We start from the raw sequence: 23746 nt of genomic DNA, 5'->3' as shown, positions 1-23746 counted from the left end.
GAGCATCATACTGAAACTTTATTGAGGAATAGAGTTGTTCAGGGTTTCCGGAGGAGACAACAGATGGATTGTTGTTGTTGTTAACTGCCTTTAAGTTTATCTCAATTCATGGCAACCCTGTGAATGAGATGTCTCCAAGCCCTCCTCCTCTACCTTTCTGCTTTGATCCTGTAGGCTCAGGTCCATAGTCTCTCTGATTGAGTTTATCCATCTGGCATGCTATGTTCCTCTCTTTCTACTGTCCTCTACCTTCCCCAGCATCGTTGTTTTTTAAAATAGGTTTTGCCATCTTATGATGTGGCTGAAGTATGATAGCCTCAATTTAATAACCGTGGCTTCCAGGGAGAGTAGATTGATTTGTTCTAGGACCCAATTGTTTGTATTTTGGCCATCCATGGTATCCTCAGCACTCTTCTCCAGAACCACATCTCAAATGACTTAATTTTCTTATTATCTGCTCTCTTCACTGTTCAGCTCTCACATCTGTACATGGTAATGGGGAATACAGTGTGCCCTTCCCTTATGTGGGGGATCTGTTCTGGATATCCCCTCGTAAGGGAAATATTGCGTATGCTGGAACCCCATTGAAAACAATGGGGACTGTGCTTGTGGTGCGGTGCACATGCATTGCCTCTTCTGGTGCATGTTTGGTGTGCCTGCGTATGCACTGTACAATGATCTGGATGGTTCTGATTTTAGTGTTCAGCTGTATATCCTTGTACTACCAAAATTAATTACTAGGAAATATGAATGCATGGTTTGAAGCATGTGTAATACATTTCTTAAATTAAGAAAGCTTGAAAGCAATAAGTTAAGGAACTTCTAATATTATTGGATGCTATTATTATATTAAATTATTAAAATAATTTTTTTTATCTTGTTCTCTACTTCATATATTTTTTTCACAGCTTTACAGCTTTAGTCCATGCATAGTGATGTTGAGGTAAATCTTACCAAATGCTTTCAAGGGGACTAACTCCTAAATCGGTGTGTATAGGACTGCAGTCTTATTCTGTGAACATATAGATCTCTATATTGTTCCTCCTTTCTATAATATTTCATGAGGCTCAGCTCCTGATTTGATTTTAGGTCTTTGTAAGGATATGTGTCATATAGTTTTGAAGCTCCCTATAAGGTAATAATAGAGACTTTTCCTCTGCAGCAAAAGTTAAAGGAAGAGAAAGAAGCCAAACGGGCTCACCTGGATGGGAGACATGATTATATACTGTCCATTGTTGCTTCCTGTGTGGACCTAGAAAAAGCTGAAGTAGAAGATGCTATTCTTGAAGGAAATCAGGTATTTTGTGGATGCATGTCATTTCAGAAGCCAGAATTCTACTGGGTTCAAAAATGATTTATGCCACATGGATTTCTGGGATTGAAGGGTAGTCCCACCAATCAGGATTCACTCACAATGGCATCACAATACTACAAAACCAATCAGATAAAGGGATGGGATGAGATCAGTGAGGGGGAAATCACTCCAATTCAGTGTTTCTGAAACCAGTATCACTTGCATGGTGAGGGCATGAACACTTTCTGGAAATTTCCAATGCATGTTTTTCTGCCATAGAGATTGGAATGTGTGGCAAGTGAAATGCACCTCAGTTTCAGCAGACCAACTATATTGTCAGTGTATTGAGAACATGTACAGATTACTGAAGGGCCTTTTTTGGCTGCCTGCTTTGAAGTATTTAAAAATGATTCTGATTTTCTGTGCTTGACACTTGGTTGTATATACTCCAGGTAAGCTAAGCATGAGCATCAAAGTTCACTTTTAACACTTTAATGCTTCACTTTTAACAGATTGAGCGGATTGATAAATTCTTCACCATTGGAGGCTTTCGTCATGTTATGTTCTACTATCAAGACATGGAGGCATCTGAAACAGGTAGGCAAATGGCACCATTTTGGCAGGCTTGCTGGGGGGAAAAGCACTAAGTCCATTGTCTGTGGCAGGTAGTGGGAGGAGAAGATATCAGATCGAGGTACACCTTGGCACTCCTTTGTGGTGGAGGGTTGGAATCTGGAACAGTCTCCATGGGACATGGGACCAGGGGGCTTGTGAAAGAGTCTGCCCTTGAGGCTGATCTGGGGGCTTACTCTGTAAAAGAGTAAGTCACAGGGCTTGGGAGGGGTTTGTCTTCCAAAAAGACCATCTGAGGTAGAAACCAGTCTCTTTGGACTGCCCTCAGGATCTGGTGTTTAGCCCAAGGGTGGCTGGGGAGGTATCATTGCTGGATATCTATGCCTCAGTCAAACCCACATCGGGTTGCTCCCCACTTCATTTGCTCAGCCCCATACCTCAAATATGAATAGGTTCTAGGTCAATAAAATGGCCCTTGTTTAAACCCCAAACAGTATGTCTGGTCCCATTATTTCATGGTCAACAATCACCATGTTGGCAGCATCCTCACTGCAGAAATAATCTGGTTTGACACCACTTTGACTGACATGGTTCAATGCATGGAATTCTGGGATGCGTGACCAGAGGTGCCACAACAAACTACACCTCCCAGAATTCCATAGCATTGAGCCATGGCAGTTAAAGTGGTGTCAAGCCAGATTATTTCTGCAGTGCAGATACAATAGTTATGTTGTACTGTCGAGACATGGAGGCATCTGAAACAGATGGGCAAATGGCTTTAATTGGATGCATGTTATGATATACAGTTCTGGGGAACAATATCATGTGCATTATTCAGGGTCATAGTTATGGGTAGCATGAATTGCTGAAGGATTTCACACATCCATACTAGTCGCTGATGTCTGCAGAAATGTACCATTCCAAATTCTTGATATCAGAAAACTCTTTCATCTCTCTATCTCTCTGCCCATCCCAATATTACAGGACTTGGAAGCTCAGCAGGAGTTAACCTCCAGTCTACTAAGAACAAAAAACATAAATTATTTGTGACAGAAGGAAATGATGTTGCTTTAACTGGCATATGTGTGTTCTTCATTAGAACCAATTCTTCCAAAGCAATCACTGCAGAGAATATTCATCGTGTAAGTATTCTGCATGGTAAGGTATCTCCTGTCTCCTGGTCAAGTTGAACTTCAGTTGTACCTATCTGTCATCTGTTGCCTTGCTCAGCAAAATGATGAGCGGTCAACAACTTATAATTGCATACATAGTAAGTTTCTTGTCCATTTGTGTCCTTTCATCTTTCCAGTTTCTGGAGTGTATCAATTTGGGACTGCATGCTTAATCTCATGATTTGAAACTTCAATCCTAATCACACATTTATTCACAGGAAAATGTCCCAAGTGACAACCTGACTGCATTTTAATAGTTCTAAAATTAGTTGACATCAACAAAAATAACAAAGCAAAATGATATACATAAATACACTGTCAAAAATGACAAAAAGGATTGTATTAAAAATACCCAAAATATAATTTTCCTGTAGAATCTAAATATATTTTTCTCTTCCTCCTTGCCAGTAAACAAGCCTGAGCTTTCATTTTCCAAAATGTAATGTATTAAGGATTCCACAACAAATATTTCTGACATTTGTATGCTAAAATCTTGGTGGCCTTGTGATATCAACTGCTTTGTTTACGAAAGCAATGAATATCTGCCATATCTCAACAAACATGGCTGTTATACCTTTTCCCTCTGAGAACTTTACATTTAGCTGTTGGTTTTTCATTTAATGCCAGATCCCACAGCTTCCTCCTCTATGTGAGAAGATCAGCTTCCTCAGCTTATTTCCATTCCATAACTATGATCATTGTTGTCATAGACAGAATAGATACCAGATACTTACGATGCATATTTTGATTATTATTTGTTATAATAGATAATGATAATAGCCTGCCATTGTTGTTAATGTGCTGGAATGCAATGCTACATGTTGGGTTCAATATTGGTTCCCACCGACTACATGGCCAGAGTAACAACTAACAATGTTCCTTACAATTTTGTTTCAGGAAGTGGTTTTCAATATGATGGATACAACTCACGGTGGTTTACTGAACAGTGTACAGCACTTGTTGTCAGATATCTTCATTCCAGCACTGAAGACTATGAACTATGGCTGGGGAGAGTTGAGTGGCCCCCAGAAAGGGATGAATGTTAAACAGGATTTCCTTGCTTCTCTGGAGGGATTTGTTAGTGTCCTGTCAGGAGCTCAACAGAGTCTGATGGAGAAGGTAGGCCTTCATGCTCCTACATGTACAAGAATAAAATCTGTAGAGCACACTGGAACAGTACACTGGAAATAAAAAAAAAACTAATATAGGTGCGGTACATACCGCCTCAAAAAGGTGGTCTAGAGGTGTCCAGTTTTCCTCTGGAGGGACACCGCAGCAGCCAGACTGCGCGGCATCCCTCCGGACCAAAAAGAACCTGGAAAAACCAAGTTCTTCTTGGCGTGTATGGATGCCGTCATCAGTGCGCCATTGGTGCACTGTGATGCGTCCATGACAGAAGCGCAGCACCTGGAGGTGCGGACGCACTGCTGCGCTTGCGTCATGCATGCGTGCCCCATATGTTGGTATGCACCTATGGTGTGTGCGCGTCGCCGTGCCACCATGCCGTCGTGTGCACAAGCGCCATTTATTTATTTTCATCATCTATGCACATAGTTTATTAGTTGACTTTACTTTACATTTAAACATCTTACAGCATATTCCTTCAGTTGTAGAGGCATAATATATGTGTTAGGAATTGACCCTTTATGTCCCCTGCTTTCTTTCTAGCAGGCTTTTCTTAAGCTTAATTAATCAAAGAACTTAAACAATTGTTGATAAACACATAGACATTGCTATACGTATCAGCATCCAATATAAATGCATCAGACATTTGTCTATCTAGTTAAGAAGTATAGTTAATATAGCCCATATTATTAGAGAGGAGATTCTCTTATCCTTCTTACCAACATCCCATGGACATTTCCCATCGGGAAATTGCATTAACAGCATAAGAGCTACACCAGTCATTTGTTTACTTTCTCTCTCAGGCTATTTTCTTGCATCATTTTGTTTTTTAGTTGAATTGCTTCATGCCCAGAACTCGTCAGTGCACATGCACTCTTTAATACTATTCTGCTTAGCACAGACATCCTACTTTAAACTTTAAACAGTCATGCTTATTTATAGAAGTATAAAAGAAATGATTTTAGCATGTATAGTGTGCAAGAAAAACTAATGTTGCTGAAAATACCTCTTTATAACTATTGGCAATGCAGCAGCCCTAACTTCATTTGGGTCCGATCACTCCAATGGAAATAATTCTGGAAAATGTTTAAGACATTAAACCAGATTTTAATAATATGTTGTGGAACTGTATAGACAAATTGTATAGAGAATTACCTGGGAGTAATAATCAATTCATTACATTGAGTTTACTTCTTAGATATCTATAGCAATGTATGAGAAGCATATTAGTTGGTTCTGGAATTTCAATTAACATATCAAAAATTCTATTGAGATACTTGACAGTGAGTGCTATACACATTTTGCAAACCTACCAATTGCAATCATAGTAATATTAGGAAAATAGAAAAAGTATATTCATCCCATGGGTAGAAGAATAGAGAAGGAAAATATTGGCCATTGTGTAAATTTTCCCTAGATAGGTTTAGGAAGGTAAAGGTTTTAAAAAAAGAATGGTAGCCTTCTGCAGTGTTTTAGAGCCGAGCACAAGAAAAAGAGGAATCAAGTAAGCTTTCAAACACAACTGTATTGCTACAATGCATGATTGGGATAAACCATGAGCCACAGCCACAAGAAGAATTACAGGAAACCACTGGGTTCCAAAAGTACTAATTTTTGGGAGAAATCACTTTTAGTGCTCATTATCTTTGCAACACAGTTTTAAAGCTATATATTAAAATCTTAAGAAAAGCACCACAGGAATAGCCAAAAACTCTGTCCAGTCTAGCCTTCTCTCCAAAAGGGCCAACCAAATACCCATGAGAAGCTCACAGGCAAATCATGAAAGCAAGCTCTCTCCCTCAGTTATTTTCCAGGAAACTGTTATGGGTTTATTTAAGAGATGTCAGCATGAAATTCAGTGTCTTGTGCAGTCAACAGTCCTCAGCAAAGGGGTGGTTAACATGGTAACCGTCAGTGTTTGGATGATAATTCTAACAAGACATGGTGTGTTTTCTGAGATTTATGAGATTTGTAGTCTAGATAGTCTATATACAGCATGCTTTTTTAAGTGATTGGTCTAATAAAAGTATACTTGGAATAATAACTGCTTGAAACATTGCTCAGGTGAATCTGAAGGAGTGTGATACCTATGATTTGAAAACCCTGAAAGGACCGGCAGACTACTTGGTTGCAGCAAACAGTACAGAGACTCTGGAACGAATAGAAGCTTGCATGAAAGTGTGGATTAAGCAAATTGAACAGGTGATACTTAAATTAGGATTGTGATTGAAGGTGAAATTTATGGATTTGCAACTATTTGACATAATTCTCTGAAAGAAGAGAGTTCTCTCCTCCCCAGATAAAAAATACAGTGATTTTGATAAGAGGTAGTTTTTTTGTGGGTTTTTTGGGCTATGAGGCTGTGTTCTAGAAGAGTTTTTTCCTGATGTTTTTCCAGCAGCTGTGGTTGGCATCTTCAGAGAATGCTGTCATGGAAGAGAGTGGGGTATATATACTGTAGGTTGAAAGGAAGCGAAAAATCTGGAAAAACCCACAAAAAGCAAAACATACATTAATAAATCTCTCCTATTTAATCTCATTTTGATCTGTGTGACCTAGAAAGTATAAACCTTTGTTCCTGCTGTCTAGAATTATGACATATCTAGATCAATTATCATTTCAGTCAAATTTATATTAGAAATACATGTGTTCAGTTTTTCAGTTCATGCCCTTGCTAGTTATGATAATTGATGAATGGTCAAATCAGTGACCCTACTGGCTCTTGGAGGATACTCACAGTGAGACCATAGATGTTTGTAGCTCAATATTGCTCCCACAACCCACTGGAAACAGATATTTGATCCTCCTCTGAATGATTTGAGGAATGTCAGCCAATGTTAAGATTGTTCCTCTTGGCTGTTAGGGCAGCTTTTCCAGTTACAGTCTAATGATGCAGCAAACTTCTTCCTGTGGTTTGCTGCTCTGTCTGAAAATGTCATCTGGCAGTGGTTAACATAGTTAGAAGCTTGCAGAGAGGTGTGCATAATGTAAAATATTTCCAGCGTCTTTTTTTTTTTGGAAGGTGGGGGTTGTTCCGCAGCTCCATGCAACTTCTTTTTAGTGCTGCTTCAGTGTGTTCATCATCATGTTGTGATGCTTTCAAATATGGCTGTGGCTCCCTAAATTGTTTTTTCCTTAGTTTGTTAATAAGCTTTGCCTGTAATCTTGTTTTATCACTATTATTAAAGTAGAATGTAAGAGCTATACCACTGAACAACCACCTATTTTGGACAGTAGGAATATATGAGAGAAATGTGAAAAAATACAGATAATTTTAATATTAATAAGATTTAAGGTTTAATATTAGTCTAATCTTTAAGGAAGGCATTGCAGGTTGAGTATCTGAAATGCCTTGGATCAGAAGTGTTTTGGATTTAGGATAATTTTGGATTTTGGAATAGTTGCATATACACAATGAGATATCTTAGAGATGGGACCCAATCTAAATATGACATTATTTATTTTTCATATACACCTTATACTATTAACCTGAAGGTAATTTCATTCACAATATTTTAAACAATTTTGTGCATGAAACAAAGTTTGTGTACATAAAACCATTAGAAAACAAGGATGTCACTATCTCAGCCATCCATGATTAAAGTTTTGGATCTTGGAGCATTTTGGATTTTTGGATAAGAATATTTAAATTGTATCTTTAATTAAGACATTATAATGTAAATCCATCAAAAGAAACATTTATGTTAATTATTTTTCTAGGTTTTCATTCCTTTGTTTAGCATTAAAGACCTATGGTGTCCAACTAGTTAAAGGATATCAATACTGTAACCCAGCAACTCACATAGTACTATGTTTTTGTAATCCACTTAAGGCATAAGAAGAGTTTGGTCCTCTCATTGTTGGTGGGTTCTAATGTACATCAGCTCCAGATTGTGTAATTGATGATGAGGCATGATAGGAGTTGCAGTCTAAAAAGGTCTGGAGGGGCACATACTCATAATTGCTAGTCATTTAAAACATAGCAACCCTTTCTGTATTTGATGGATAGTAACCTCTGTATGAATGATAGGTCATTGCTGAAAATAACCAGTTGCGGAAAGAAGCAGATGATCTTGGACCACGAGCAGAGCTGGATCATTGGAAGAAGAGACTGTCCAAATTTAATTACTTGTTGGACCAGCTCAAGACTCCAGATGTGAAGGCTGTACTTGGAGTGCTGACAGTGGCTAAATCAAAACTTCTAAAGGTATGTCTGTTAGTATATAGGTATCAAGACAATACTTGTATATAGAAATACAGTACAGATAGCCCTATATATTTTTCATACAGGACATATAGCTTGTGTATAGGAATGCAGCACATATAACGCTGTATATTTTACATAGAGGTTTATCACACGGAGCTCCAACGCCGCACTTCCGTCACCCAAACATCATCAAAATGGGGTGGAAGCATCACCAGTGTGATCATGCTTGGCACTTCTAAAGTGAAACGGAAGAGTTATTGCCATGGAATCTTCAGCGGAGCAGCCCTTTTCTCATTATTAATGGATTAATCTGTTAATAAGAAAAGGGTTGCTTCCCTGATGATTCCCTGGTGATAATGCTTCCGTTCCACTTTAGAAGTGTCAGGCATGATCACATTGGTGATGCTTCTGCCCCATTTGATGACATTTGGGTGACAGAAGCACCATGTGTGATAAACTCCATACAATACATTTGCCACATTACCGCATTACACTTTTATAGTGCTGCTATTCAACTTTTATTGCACTGGCTGCCTCCTGTTGCATTCTGAGGTTTGTAGTTCAGTGAGGCCTAAGTGCCCTCTGGCTAAGAATTCTAAATGCCCCTCTCTAAACTTCAAATCCCAGAATGCAACAGGAGGCAGCTAGAGCAGTTAAAGTGGAATAGCAGCACTACAAGAGTATAGTACGGTAATCTATATAGTTTTTCAGCCTAATAGGGTCATAAAGCAGTTTACAATGAACTCTACAGAATTTTAGTAACTAGGACAAATGAAAAAAGGAAGTCAAGAAAATGGATAATTACTGTACATGTTATAATGATGGCTGTATTCATGCTGATGTAAAATAAATTGAGTGTGCCCGCGTTATACACAGGCGCGCTTTACGCGGTCTTGAGCATAGGTGCTCAAGCCGCGGGGCACGCACAGGGCCCAAGGGGTGGCACATCTCATTCAAATGAATGGGTGCGCCCGCCCATGGCGCCCCGTGCACCACCGCACCGCCGCACACAAGCCCCATGTTTCCAATGAGGTTCGAGCATAAGCAGAATTCACCTTACGCAGCAGGGTCCAGAACGGATCCCCCGCGTAAGGCGAGGGCTGACTGTAAATAAAAAAAATGGATTGCCATTGGGGCTTCTGGATCCACGGGGAGGATGAGATGGCACAACTGGCACCCAAATGGGCCAATAGTGCCAGCACTGTCTGCATACTCCCATCCTGACCCCAGACTTATTAAAACAAAGTATGTACAGTTGACCCTCCTTATACACAGATTTTTTATACACGAATTCAAGCATCCACGGCTTGAAAATATTCAAAAATGTATAAATTTCTAGTATCAAACGTTGATTTTTCCATTTTATATAAGGGACACCGTTTTGCTATGCCATTGTATTTAATGGGACTTGAGCATATTATTATTATTATTATTATTAACCTTTATTTATGAAGCGCTGTAAATTTACACAGCGCTGTACATGCAATCTTTTTAGTTAGACGGTTCCCTGCCCTCAGGCTTACAATCTAAAAAGACATGACACAGAAGGAGAAGGGAGTGGTGACGGGAAAGGGTAAGAGGTCCAGCAGTTCCTCTCTACCTCCGAGGCCTGGACCAAGGCAGATGGACTGGAGGGAGGGCTTGGCTCCAAAATGGAAGGTTAATCATTATCCAGGGAAAATACATACTCACAAGTAGGATAATACATATACAGTACATAGCAATACAGGAAATGGATCGATAAACAGCCAACAACAGAACATCAGATAGTAAGCGACAATTATGCGATGCCTGGGAAGGCTTCTCTGAATAGGATGGTTTTCAGCTCCGTTTTGAAGCTGGTTAAAGAAGTGATGGCTCTTGCTTGTGGAGGAAGAAGGTTCCAGGAGTGAGGGGCAGCAAGTGAAAAGGGGCGAATCCGGGATGGGGCAGAGGAAATCCTGGGCTGAGACAGGAACCCTTGACTACCAGAACGGAGGGCCCTGGTGGGAAGGTGAGGAGAAAGAAGGTCTGATAAGTAAGGAGGGGCCAGTCCATGGAGGGCTTTGAATGTCGACAGCAGGAGCTTATACTGAATGCGGAAAGGGAGAGGGAGCCAGTGAAGGGATGCCAACACAGGAGAGATGTGGTCAGAGCGGTGGGTGGAAGTGATAATGCGTGCAGCTGAATGCTGGACAGAGATTAAAGGCCGGAGGTGAGAAAAAGGAAGCCCAGCCAGGAGGACATTACAGTAATCGAGTCGTGAGACCACTAGGGCATGGACCAGGATCTTGGCAGTAGAGGCGGAGAGATATGGTCGGATTTTGGCAATATTGTACAAAAAGAATCTATATGGATTTTGTTATTCACGGTGGTTCCTGGAACCAAACCTCAGCGGATAACAAGGGTCAACTGCACCAGAAGAACTATGTAAACTTGAAAATGACAGTGCTGTGGTGAGAGCTGTAATTTCCAAATGGTAAAAGAGTAGCAGTTCACCTGGTCCACGGCAGATTCTTCTGACCTTTTCTGCTTACTTGCTGACACTGATCCCCACACCAGCAGTCCACATGCTCAGGGGATTCTCCAGAGTTTCTATCCTGATTTGCAGCAAATGGGGACTCTTTACTCAAGAGAATTGTCCTGGAGTGTGGATTGGATGCATGTTTCACTCACTTGGTCCCATGTATCATCTAAACAGATCAGTGTGGAAACAGGGTGCATGGACACGGCTGATGTCTGTCAAAAAAACTAAAAGACTAAACTAAGCAAACAACATAAAACATACCCTTTATTCTTGATATACATCTTGATATAGTATAATGTATGAGCCACTTTGGTATAGAGCTTTGAGTGTTGGACTAGTGTCAGGAGGCCAGGGTCTGAATCCCTGCTTGGTCATGGAATCCTACTGGGCAACTCTGAGTAAGTCACACTTTTCACCCTCAGAGGAAGGCAATGCCAAACCCCTCTTAATAAATTGTGCCAAGAAAACTCCATGACATCTTCACCTTAGAGTTGCCATAAGTCGGAAATGACTTGAAGGCATACAGCAAGAACAAATATGGCACATTCCTGACTGTATTAAACAATCCCTAAATACAAACAGATCTGAGTAATTGCCTGGAGAGAAGATACATTGATATTACCACTGAAAGAAGGAGTTACATACTCTGAAGTAACATTTTATTGTTTGTTTTATTACAGTAATTAGTCTAGTGTTTTTTTCACCTGAGTCAGAGAATCTTATTTATTATCTGTTACTGCTCTGGGCAAACCCTTTTCTGAAAAAGCCATTAAAAAGTTTCATAATGACATGTGATCTTAATTAAATGGTATCTATTCTGTTTTAATTTTCCCAGAGTTGGCGAGAGTTGGACACTCAGATCACTGATGCAGCAAATGAAGCCAAAGACAATGTGAAGTATCTGTATACCCTTGAGAAATGCTGTGACCCTCTGTATAACAGCGACCCTGTAAGGAAAAAAGTTTGCATGTTGTTTAGATATACTTTGTTATAGCCAAGAAGTTTCTGAGTCACACATTATTGGTAGTTAACATAGCTGAAATAATCAGATAAAAACAATACTGGCTAAATAGTTTCATGAGTTGTGATTTTAAAATTATATCTCATAATCCATGATGTGTAGTGTAAATCATCTGTCCTCAGACAGGCACCTGATATACATTTTGGACTGAAGCTCCATTGGCCTCAGCCAATAGAGCTATTGCTTGCTGGAAATAGTGGAAGATGTCGTTCAAACATCTAAAGAGTTATCAGATTGGTGGAGATGTGTGGAAATGATAGTGGGCATATCTAGACTAACAGGGTATACAGACCAGTGATAAAGGCTGGCATGGGGGTGGAGTGGGGGCATTGCATCTACACAACACATGCCTCGACTCCATCCCCATGTTGGCATGATGCCACGTGCTGCACCACATGGCAGGCAGTGTCACAGTACTCCTCTGGCGCTGTGTCCAGATGATGCAGCACCAAAGGAGCGCCAAAAGCGGCAGTGCCAGCAGTTACTGTGCTCTTTCCACGGTGCAAAAGGAGCCGCTTTTTGCGGCTTCTTTTTGCACTGTGGAAAGGCCAGCTTGGGGCCATGGCATGTAGTTGCCACAGCCCCGATCTGGCGCTAAAAGGGGTGGCTGCAGGCTGCCCTTAGAGGTGGTCTGTCAAGCCCCTAATTACAAAAACTTGAATGTCCTGTTCTGTTCCTGTTCTTTCCATTTTTATTTTGGAGATCTATACATATTTTGTTTATCTCAGAATATTTTCTGTCAGCTCCTGGTACAATTGGAGACTTTTTTTATCAACTCCCTGGGTGGATTTATTTTAACCCAGGCAAAGGAATTGGCAAAACTACCTCTGAGTATTCTTTGCCTAAGAAAATCCTATAGGTTGATAAGTAAATTGAAGGCGCATGCGCGCGCACACACACATGCTAAACCAGCAAGAACATAAACAAGACTGGGACTTTTCAATCAGTCTGGATGCATGCAGTGTTAAGTCAAAAAGCACTAGAGAATTTGTACTGATAATCATGCTGGCATTTTAGGTGACCATGGTAGATGCTATTCCAGGACTCATACATGCTATCAAAATGATCCACAATATCTCACGCTACTATAACACTTCAGAGAAGATAACTTCCCTGTTTGTGAAGGTATGTGCACTGATAACTCTTGTGAATTTCTCCTGTTTTAAAATTAAAAATTAGAGTTAGGCTATTTAAGAAATAATTATGGAACATATTATTATGAATGTCATCTGACTGGCTGAACAGGCTTTCTTTCAATATCAAACATTTCTGGAAAAAAATGATGCAGTGTATAAACCTAAGAAAGCAATTTCTTTGAGGCCATAGGATTCATTGGAAACCTCTACCCCCAAAAGCTCTTAGATGGCACCCCATCTTAGACAGAGATATATAATATTGGAAGTGACAGAGTTCTTCTCTGAGCTGTACTGAGCCACCATGGAGATATCTGCAGTCCTTCTACATGGATGGAATTGTGTCTTAATGCAGGGTGTGGGGAGAGGTGTGTTGGGGTTGAGGTAGTGGACATGGAGGTAGTTCTCATGGGAGAACACTTAAAACAAGGACTGGATTAAATGAATCCCCTCTCAGTGCTTGCACTAGGAGGAATTTTTCCCAAAACAAGGGGAATGTCAAATTGGAGGGTAAAACCACTCCTTTATTATAACAGTTCCATTGGCTACTGCTCTGTTTATGAGCACAATTCAGACTGTTTGTTATCACCTAAAAACCCATACAGTTCAGGCCCTGATAATCTGAAGAATTATATTCCCCCATATGAAACTGCTTGGGCTCTGAGATGTTTATGGGGAACTCTTATCTCTGGGGTTTATCAGACAAGGGAATTTGGATGTATAATCCAATAGCAATCCAAATGCAATCATGGGGTTTAACGTTATTGTGTGGTAGAATACCACATACAATTTCGGGTAATGGGAAGTCATTCCAAACACAATCATGGGGTTTCACGTTATTGCATGATAAACTACCACATGCAATTTTGGGCAATGGCAAGTGATTTTTGGGCAATGGCAAGTCATTTCGAATGCAATTTGAATTCATGTAAATTCGCTGAACTAGCAAATTCATGTGAATGCGTTCTGGCCCCACTTTTTTTTCATTCGAAATTAAGAGAAATTCCTCCCCTGTGATAACCTCCTTGGTCTCACCATTCACAATTTGTGGGAATAGAGGATAAGGCCTTTCCATTGCAGTCAGGCTCATTTGCTTTATACCTATTAGGTGTAATGAATAGTTATACCTATTGGGTGTAATGAATAGCCTGAAAAAATTAGAATCAATGTTTTTTAAAAAAATGTGACAACGGTTTACTAAAACAAAGCCTCTTGTTCTATTTTGCAGGTTACAAATCAAATGATAACTGCCTGCAAGGCTTATATTACCAATAACAATACTGCCACCATCTGGGACCAACCACAAGATGTAGTCGTGGAGAAAATACAAGCTGCTATAAGACTTAAGCAGGTAAACTTTATAAGATGCGATGTGATATGATAATATGCAAATGCAAATTCTAGAGTTCACAATTAAGAATCAAGAAGAGGGCTGGCCCTACCAAGAAGCAGTGCCTCAAGCACTGAATGTTGGCCCTCCTCCTATTTCTCCTAGGTACCCTTGGATATTCTTCTTTGTTATAGGACAGTGTTTTAAGTGTCACATAGTTTATCCCGAGTCTCCTAAAAGGGACCTACTGCCTCAACAATAAGGGATGTGACTGAAGATGTGACTGCCTGAGACAGCAAAATGACTTTGGTCAGCCATGTTGAAGAAATTATGAGAGCAAACTCCTGAATTATATACAAACGTGTACTGATACTTTAATGTACAGAGCATAGGGCACCACAAGTGTATTAAGTATGCATGCCATTACATCATGCCACCTTTTCCCATTTATTTATTTTATCTTGCTTCATGTTCTGAAGGAATATCAAAACTATTTTCACAAGACCAAACAAAAACTGGAACAAAGTCCAGCCGAACGACAGTTTGATTTTAGTGAGATGTATATCTTTGGAAAATTTGAAACCTTTCATCGCCGCTTGGTTAAGATTATGAAAATCTTTGATATCATCACAACCTATTCTGTTTTACAAGAGTCCAAGATGGAAGGACTAGAAGTGATGGCAACAAAATATCAGGTGAGCAGAATGTCTGCCTCAATTGATTTGATCATCAGTAGTTAAGTCATATCAATAATATACCTACAAAAATCTTGACCTAAGAGGGCATCTTGGAGGGTAGAATTTGAGAAGTGTATGTTTAAGGTAGCATCCTGTCCTGTTGGTAAGGCAGTCTGATTCTCCTTGTTAATGTTTGGGTTTTAAAATATCAAAGTCCAAGGCTCAGGTGGACAGAAAGTTGTGAGGTTATTTCTCTTTCCCACCAGTTCTCCCCTACCATCATGCTTCCATGTGCTGAAAGATGGCTAGTAGACCATATGGAAAAATATCTAAATGCCAGTGAACATACTGAGTCTTTAGTCTAAACTGCCATTGGTATCTTTAAAAAAGTCTTTAAAATAAAGGTTAGTTTTCAAGCTGTTTATTTTTGCTATGTATTAAGAAAGATGACTAGTTTACAGTCTATGTACCATTCTGATTATATAAACAAATCTGAGTATGTGAGTTAAAGTGAAAGAAAAATATATTGCAGAATGTTTTATCACTCGGGTTGCTATTCTTCCCATTTTACAGATAGTCTCACTAAGGCATGGTAGAGACCAGCAGGGAAATGCTGGCCCTTTGTACTGTGCAGCTACGCTGCAGCACCCAAACCACATGGCGCAGCTGCTCAGCAAAAAAGAAGCCACCTAGAGTGGCTTCTTTTTTGCGGTGTCATAAGGGCTGCTTCCTGTCAGAGATGTGTGGGTGCTCAGACGACCACACTTTATCCATACGGCCCCTGTGTGGGCGGTGCCACTCAGTAATGGTGCTGCCCGCATGTAGTAGGGCTCAGGAACGTGCGGTTGGTGCATGCTCCTGAGCCCTACTATCTCGACCAGGACATCACTTCCTGGTGGTGTGTACCGGGCCTGAGATTAACCTGCATATATATGTCAGACATATAACCTGCATATGTATGTCAGTAGCAGAGGTGGAAATCTTGTGGCATTCTAGCTGTTGTTGGATTGCAAGTCCCAGCAGTTCTAGATAGCATAGGCATTGGTGAAGAATGCTGGGAGTTACAGTCCAAAGCATGTGGAGGGAGTTGCATGAGTTCTATTGCTGCCCCACTGTCTTATGACTCAGCAGCTATTAGGCTGATCTCACTAGCTTAGATTGATTGCAAGAGAGTGACAAATGTATCCAGGACATAACTGAGACTGCAGTGCTATAGGGTACAGGGGGGTGGGTTTCGAACTCTGTTCATTGCTCTTGCTGCACATCTCTTGCCACAGGACCCGAGTGGGCAGGCAAACTCATCCAGATAGTGTCAACAATGGTAGCAGCATCATGCTGTGCTAAGATGCTCTAGCCCTGTGTGTTCAGACTCACTGAGACTATCATCTTAATGATGCCACTGACACATTGGGACATGTGGGCTCAGAGCCAAGTGCAGAACTGCCCCTAGGCTACCACCTTTCCCTTCCATCATCCTTACAGTCTTTTGCCATGGGCAGGTAGTAGTCTGGGAGCAGCAAGAACAAATTTATGTGGGAATAGATTTAACTTCTTTGTTTGAAGGCATATTCAGTCACATGGATTCTCCCTGAGGTCAGAAGTGGTACATGAAATCCAGTGGAAAAAAAGGATGAAATAAGTAGTCTATGTTGAGTCTTTCAGGCTTCTGTCTGTATGTTACAAACACACATTAGTCTTGGACTAGTTTAACAGGTCACCATTCCCAAAGAATAATGCGAACTGTAATTTGCTGAGGTTGCTAGACATTCCTGGCTCCTCATAGCTATTTATATTTAACACAGTAAGCTGTCTTGTACTTTCATTTGCACAGACTGCGGCGATGCAGGAACAATGGGAGGTAACTTGCGCCAGGGCTGTCAATGCTGTGCCTTGTGGTTATGAAAATGATGGCTTGCTTCTCCCTGGTTACCTTTTAATAAAGAGAAAATAATATTGTGATGTTGTGTTTATTTCTACAAACTTGTGTATATTTCTGCTTCTATATATCTTCCGCCCCACCCACTTCCCCAAAAGCCAGTGCACCAGAGTGTGTTGCACAAAGTGTTGCACATTTTTGCATGTTGGAAAACTTATTTTACTTGAATTTTTTTAAAAAAATGAAAACTCATTGAAAGACTTTTGTGTGAAAAAAGATTGTCTAGTTAATGGATGCTGTTCCAGTTTTTATGTTCAAGCTTGCCATAATGTAATATTAAGATGTGTCACTTTTCTTTTCTCTTTTTGAAGGATGCATTCAATGTCAGGGATGGGAGTAGAGGGAAAATTTTTTAGCCCTTTGTTGTGAGTTTTTCTTGAGAAGACTAGTGTCGCTATTATAACAGTACATACATTCCCAATTATATTTAGAGTATTGTTTCCACCATGAAGAAAAAGCAGTACAACTTCTTGGATCCGCGGAAAACTGATTTTGATCAAGACTATGAAGAGTTCTGCAAGCAAACCAATGATCTTCATGTAGGTTGGATCCTTGCCAATTGGATATGTTCATTTTTTATTGTTAATCATTAATCTCTAACCCCATTAGTATAGGTAACTGTCATTAGAAATGATGCTTGTTCCCCACAAAGACTGTGGTTTTAGCTGCAATGAATTTAAATGTTTTGGTAGATCAAGGATATAATTCACAGAGATCAGGATGTGCTGATTCCCAGTACAATAGAGCAGGTCCTCTCTTTTATAACTGCTGGGTAGAACTGTGTAATGGCAGAAAATACAATTCCTTTCCAAAGGCCAATCCATGTCCCTCATGTAGTCAAACCATGTGTTTCCAAGTGCAATGCTTTAGGTTTTAGATAGGATTTAAAAGCAGCCATTCATTTAAACAGAAGAAAGTAAAACAACATTAGGAATACCATTTGGGTTGAGGTTGAATACAATCTTTTCCTATTATGACTCTAACCACGGATGAAGAACCACTGGCCCATGCAGAATCAATAGCTGACCTACAGCCTCCCTTTGGCAGGATACAGACCACCCAAAAAGGGCGGTCTGTCCGCGCCTTGTTTTGGTGTGTGAGGGAACCGCAGCAGACAAACTGCACTGCTCCCTCACACAGCAAAAAGAACCCGCAAAAAGTGGGTTCTTTCTGCGGTGCCATAAGGATGTTGCAGTGCGCCAAACATCCTTATGTAGGTGTGACGTGCAGACACTAAGCGTCCATCGCGTCAAAATGTCGGCACCCATGTGTATAGGGTGCTGCCATTTTGACGCCCTCGTCACGTGCTAGGGGTGAGGCACGTATAGGCGGTGTGCCCTCGGCCAACCCCTAGCATGTGACGGGGGTGCCGCAAAGGCCCATCTGGAAAGGGCTTTTGTTACCCATCCTTTATGCAGCAGCAATTAGGCTTGGACAAAGCCTTCCAATCTAACTGCTGAGCAAGTGTGTCACAGATGGGTTTGAAAAGCTCATCCCCTCTCCCTATATACTACAGCTTCTCCCTGAGTTTTTTTCAGGAGGTAGAATTGAAAAAAGGCCTCTGGCTGACTTTAATGAGAGTTTTTTCAAGCCTCTTTTGTGAGGTGTGCCTTTTGTGTGAAAAACTCTCTGTGTGAACATGTGTGTATGTGTGTGTGTGTTCCTACCCTTCAACTGTCCAAATTTGGAGGAGACACTTTTGATTAATCCTCTGCCACTCCACTTTTTCATCTGTTTTTAAAATGCCCTAGTTTCTCTTTCCTCCTCCCACTTTCCCTGTTTGTCCCCAGTTTACTTCAGTTGCTGCAAACTGAATGCAAAGTGCAATAGTCGTTTGCACTTAGTTAACTCTGCAGTGAGAAGGGAGGGGAGGAGGGTTGGGACCTGTAAACTCAGGCAAAAGCAAAATGCTGTTGCTTCTACTAGCTTATCACTTATTCTTCATTAATAATGTTTGCAGTTTTGACCACAATGTGATGTTGCTTGTCCCAGTTTTCATCTGTGAAATGTTGGAGGGCATGGTGCTCCTATATGTATATGTATGAATACTCTCTCTCTCTCTGTGTGTGTGTGTGTGTGTGTGTGTGTGTGAGAGAGAGAGAGAGATATGCATATTTGTGTGTCTCTCTGTGTTTATGTGTGTGTTTGTGAGAAAAGGCATCCCTGCCCATTTACTTCTATCATGAGGAAGTAAGTATGATAGCCCCAAGATATCATATAACCCATTAGATGACACATGTGGCCCTCAGGTTGAAAAAGAATGCCACATCTACTCTAGTAATTTAGAATAAAGATGTCTCATCTATGGTACCTAGATCTTATTTGGCTACCTCTTCACATGAGAATATGGCCCAGTTTTTACAATATGCCTAACCTACATTGTCTTCATGGTTTCTGTCTGCAGCAACAATTACAGATGTTTATGGACATTACCTTTGAAAACATTACGAACACTGAAAGAGCTCTACATATGCTGAAGAAATTTGAAAGGTAAAAATAAAAAATAAAAGGAAATGACTCAGTTTCATTAGGTGTAATTTGGAATGTTTAAAATATGTTTTCAACTTTTAAAACAGTTTTAATCATGCTTTTAAAAATAATATTGTTATTTAGTTTTTTCTATTTTTTTGTTTTTTGTAAATTACTGTTTTAGCCTAATCTTTTTAAAAATGATTGTAAGTCACCTTGAATCCCTTCTTGGGAGATAAATTCAATAAATAAATAAGATAAAAATAAATAGTGAAATATATCTGTAACTCTTCCCTCACCTGCTTTTGAACTGAATATTGTAACTGACTTTCAACTTCCATCCTATATAGTTTCATTGTCTTGCATTATTCCAGCAACAGTAAGGTCCTGTTATCTAACTTCATACACTAAGGATGTTTAAAGTTTATCTGAGGTTATCATGAATTATGCGATTCTTTGTTCACAGATAAACATATCTGGTATCAGATTCCTTTTCATATTTTAAACTGGTATAATTTAATGTTGGCCACTGTTCATTACTGTGACTTGAGGTGGGTCAAGCAAATGACAGCCCTATATTCAGTTTCTAGTCCCAACTAGTATTCCCATTCAGTCAAATTAATATCCAGTACATCTACACTTCTGTAAATCTCATTGGTTCAATGGGTCTACTTTAGCTAGCACTAGCAATTATATTCAGATCACAATGTTTAATAGCATTATATGCAAGCTTGTTTTTGTCTTTTGGAGCATCCATCAGTTAGACTATTATTATATAGTCACATGGTAGAATCAGCATCAATGATACTTTAATGTTTCATATTTTGAGGTTGGATTAGATATCTTTTTAGGCCCCTTTAAACTGCATTATTCTATGACAAGAAACTACTGCAATGAACACCAAAATCTTCTTCTTTCTCTATATTAGGCTAGGAATCCCCAACCTTGGCATTGATGAGAAATACCAGATAATCCTTCACAACTATGGCCATGACATTGACATGGTCTCTAAACTATACTCCAAACAAAAGAATGATCCCCCTCTGGCTCGTAACCTTCCTCCCATGGCCGGTAAGATCTTGTGGGCACGGCAGCTGTTCCACAGAATCCAGGAGCCCATAGATCTTTTCCAAAAGCACTCCACAGTTCTGCAGACACCAGGAGCCAAGTCCATTATCCGCAACTACAACAGGGTGGCTAAAGTCCTTCTAGAATTTGAGGTTGTCTACTATAGGGGATGGCTTCAACAGGTAAGACAGCATACTGAATATTTTCAATGTAGAATTCATATGACATATCTTGCTCTCAATGCCAATCAGATCTAAAACCCTTGAGTTTAATTTTCTTATATTTCTTCTTGGCACAGTGGTTAGTTATACACTTTTTTCATTTTCTCAGTTGCTTGAAAAATGGTGAGCATTTCACAAGCATGTTTGTAGGTTTTAATAAATTACTGTTTTTAATGTTTGCTTGATAGATTTTCTTGCTGCTCTTATAAAATATTAAATAAGCTTATTTAAAATAACAACTGCTGCCACCCTTGGTTTGATTTTCATGTTGTAGAGTTTGCTTTCAGATGACTGGGGTATAAATCCAATTATGATTCCCATACTTTACAAGGTATATCCATTGAACCAATGAGATCTACAGAAATGTAGAGTTATCATTCGTCATTTGATTCAGTTGCTCTATGATAGTTGGGACTAATTGTTGGATTTAAGCTTCACATTGCAGATCCTCAAATATTACTACAAATACAAGCTGAGTTTCTCTAATCTGGAATGTCTGCCAATGCAGAATTCTGCATTCATCACCGCTGCCATGGGTTGCTCATTCTGAGGTCAGAATGAGGCATCCACACATATGATCATCACTGGGTGCTTCATTCTGATGTTAGAAGCGAGCAACCCAAAGTGGCCGATGCTCCTGGCAGCTTGGTGGGATGCCCTTGTAGACTGCTGCTATGGCACAGAAATGGATGGTGAGCTAATGGGGACAGGTCAGGGTAGCTGTGAGTTCAGGTTACTGGTCTGTACAGACAAGGCCTATGTTACTAGTTAAATCTGTTCCATAAAATTCTACTTAAGCAAGCTTATAGCTGCTTTGTAGTGAGGTTAATTAAAGATGAGTGCCATAGCTCAGTCTGCTGATATATAGAAGACTGATTTGGCATACAGAAGCCAGAATCCCTTGGATCCCCAATTAAAAAAAGATTTTGGATAGTCAGACAGAGGGAGAGCCCTGATTGAGGCCCTGACAAAGCCTCAGTGGTCTAGATCCTCTTTCCCTATTCTGGTGCTCTCCAAATGTTTGGGGTTATGGCTTCTTTCATCCCTGACCATGGGCAGTATTGGCTGAGATTCTTGGGAAGTGAATTCCAAAGCATATGGAGGCCATCTGGCTGTGGAAGCCTGGTAAAGATAACCTAGAGAAAGGAGAACAAACAAACAAACAACCCCCCCCCAAGGCATCAAATTTTAATAAAGGATGATTATGATGGTGGTGGTGGTGATGATAATGATGGTGAGAGGAGGCAAATCCTAGGGTTACTCCAAGAAATAGTTCATCAATCAGTGTTAAATCTATTGTCGTAGTAAGTAGGTCTCAATTTTCTGATGCCACAAGCTCTGCCAGGAGACTACGAATATCCAGGTTGAAAAGAGTTTCCATGAAAAGGCATGGGAAATTTAAAAAAAATCAGTGAAAAACAGCTTTCAGAATCATTCCAGCTAATTTGCAGAATAGGATTTTGACGCAAGTTTGTTTCATAGTTTGTCAGATGCTTACATCTGTTTGCATCTCTGTTTAGCAATGGTTTGCAAAGGGCCAATCTAAGCAAGTCTTGCATTGCTTGAGATCTCATGTGCATTCCTTGTGTACAGGTGCAGCTAACTAAAGCAGGACTTCAGGCAACATTACTAGTAAAAGCTCCAGAGACTGGAGAAATCTTTGTGAATTTTGACCCAGAGATTCTCACCCTAATAAAGGAGACACGGTGCATGGCTCGCCTGGGGCTAGAAATCCCACCATTTGCCATTGCTCTTCAGCAAAAAAGTGATTCTTACAAACAGAACTTGAATAAACTGCAGGTATTTTTTTGGCTTAAAACATATTTGTTGGATTTATGGGCAACTCCAGCACTTTGCATGCAATTTTGTTAGCAATTCCAAAAGAAATGTGCAGGATAGCTTTCCATCTTGCTAGCATAAAGGGAAACCTGTTTCCTTCAGGGGAAAAAAAGGCCTTTATACACAATCATTTTAGCTTGCTTTAGAGCACAGTTATGAAAAAGCAGTGTCATAAGAGCAATGTTGCTTAGGAATCTCTCATACTTTTGATTTGATCAAGTGGTTTCCTATCTTGTTTAAATAGCTGTATAGTATTTGCTGCTGAAAATATCCATATATTGTTGTTTGCCCCAAATCCTCTTGTTCCCTTAGGCTGGTATAATGCTTTGTTATGCCAGAGAATGCACTTTTGAGTGCACAGTGGTTGCACAGGGTTGAAATAGATGGTTGAAACAACAACATCTTAGTTGCCAGGCAAAAGTGCCCTGCCAGCTCTTGAGCAGCACAGAAGCCATCAAGTCGAGGGATCCTAGATCTCAGGGCTTGGCTCCTCTTCCCTAGTCCTCAGGGCAAGAGCAAAGAATCTCAGGGTGAGAGTACTGTCTTGAAAAATGAATGATAAAAAACTAAATGATTTTGGTTTAGTCTTAGGTTTCCAGATAACTAAAGAGAAAACCAAGATCTTGTCTATGAACCTTACAAAGGGAGGAGATGATGAACTAGCTAAAATTGCAAATTTTAAGTTAGAGAAAAAAGTTCTCTATGATGAATTGTGACATCACAATTACCACTAAGAATATCAAGCTTTTCAAAAATAATTATTCCAAACTATGGCAAGAAATCAGGTTTGATTTGAGTAAGTAGAAGAAATTGAAGCTGTCATTAATGGGGAGGATCGCGACAATAAAGATGTCAGTCCTGCCAAAGATGCTTTTCCTTTTTCAGAACATTCCAGTACTTGCAAATGAAAAACCATTTGACTTGTGGCAAAAAGATATTACTGGTTTCATTTGGGCTGGTCATAAACTTAGAATAAAATTGAAATTATTGCAAGATGAGATCTCCAGGGGCAGGCTTGAACTCCCTCATTTGAAAATACACTATGATGCATGCTGCTTGGAGTGGCTGAGAGAATGGATATTGCTGAAAAGCAAAAGGCTATTACAATTGGAGGCTACAGGCAACTGCTTCAGCTGGAATGCATATTTAATTTATAATAAAGTAAAGGCGAACTG

At 39.9% G+C, this 23746-nt stretch overlaps 1 protein-coding gene across 1 annotated transcript in view; it reads left to right on the top strand.

Moving 5' to 3' along the window:
- The window catches only part of DNAH5 (dynein axonemal heavy chain 5), a 158754-nt gene that overhangs the window by 4542 nt on the left and 130466 nt on the right, over positions 1 to 23746 (top strand). The window contains exons 2-15 of the mRNA XM_089516460.1: positions 1163 to 1297; positions 1807 to 1891; positions 2852 to 3009; positions 3937 to 4158; positions 6229 to 6366; positions 8195 to 8371; positions 11713 to 11826; positions 12916 to 13023; positions 14260 to 14382; positions 14841 to 15056; positions 17406 to 17513; positions 19379 to 19464; positions 20372 to 20693; positions 22326 to 22532. Of these exons, the coding sequence (XP_089372586.1) occupies positions 1163 to 1297; positions 1807 to 1891; positions 2852 to 3009; positions 3937 to 4158; positions 6229 to 6366; positions 8195 to 8371; positions 11713 to 11826; positions 12916 to 13023; positions 14260 to 14382; positions 14841 to 15056; positions 17406 to 17513; positions 19379 to 19464; positions 20372 to 20693; positions 22326 to 22532 (2199 nt within the window). The remainder of the gene's footprint in view (positions 1 to 1162; positions 1298 to 1806; positions 1892 to 2851; positions 3010 to 3936; positions 4159 to 6228; positions 6367 to 8194; positions 8372 to 11712; positions 11827 to 12915; positions 13024 to 14259; positions 14383 to 14840; positions 15057 to 17405; positions 17514 to 19378; positions 19465 to 20371; positions 20694 to 22325; positions 22533 to 23746) is intronic.

The sequence above is a fragment of the Sceloporus occidentalis genome, unplaced genomic scaffold (assembly GCF_023333645.1).
Source record: "Sceloporus occidentalis isolate IW3139 unplaced genomic scaffold, rSceOcc1.0.p SCAF_3, whole genome shotgun sequence".
Taxonomy (NCBI): Eukaryota; Metazoa; Chordata; class Lepidosauria; order Squamata; family Phrynosomatidae; genus Sceloporus; species Sceloporus occidentalis.
The sequence above is the reverse complement of the archived record's forward strand: the minus strand, read 5'-3'. Positions and strand labels throughout refer to the sequence as shown.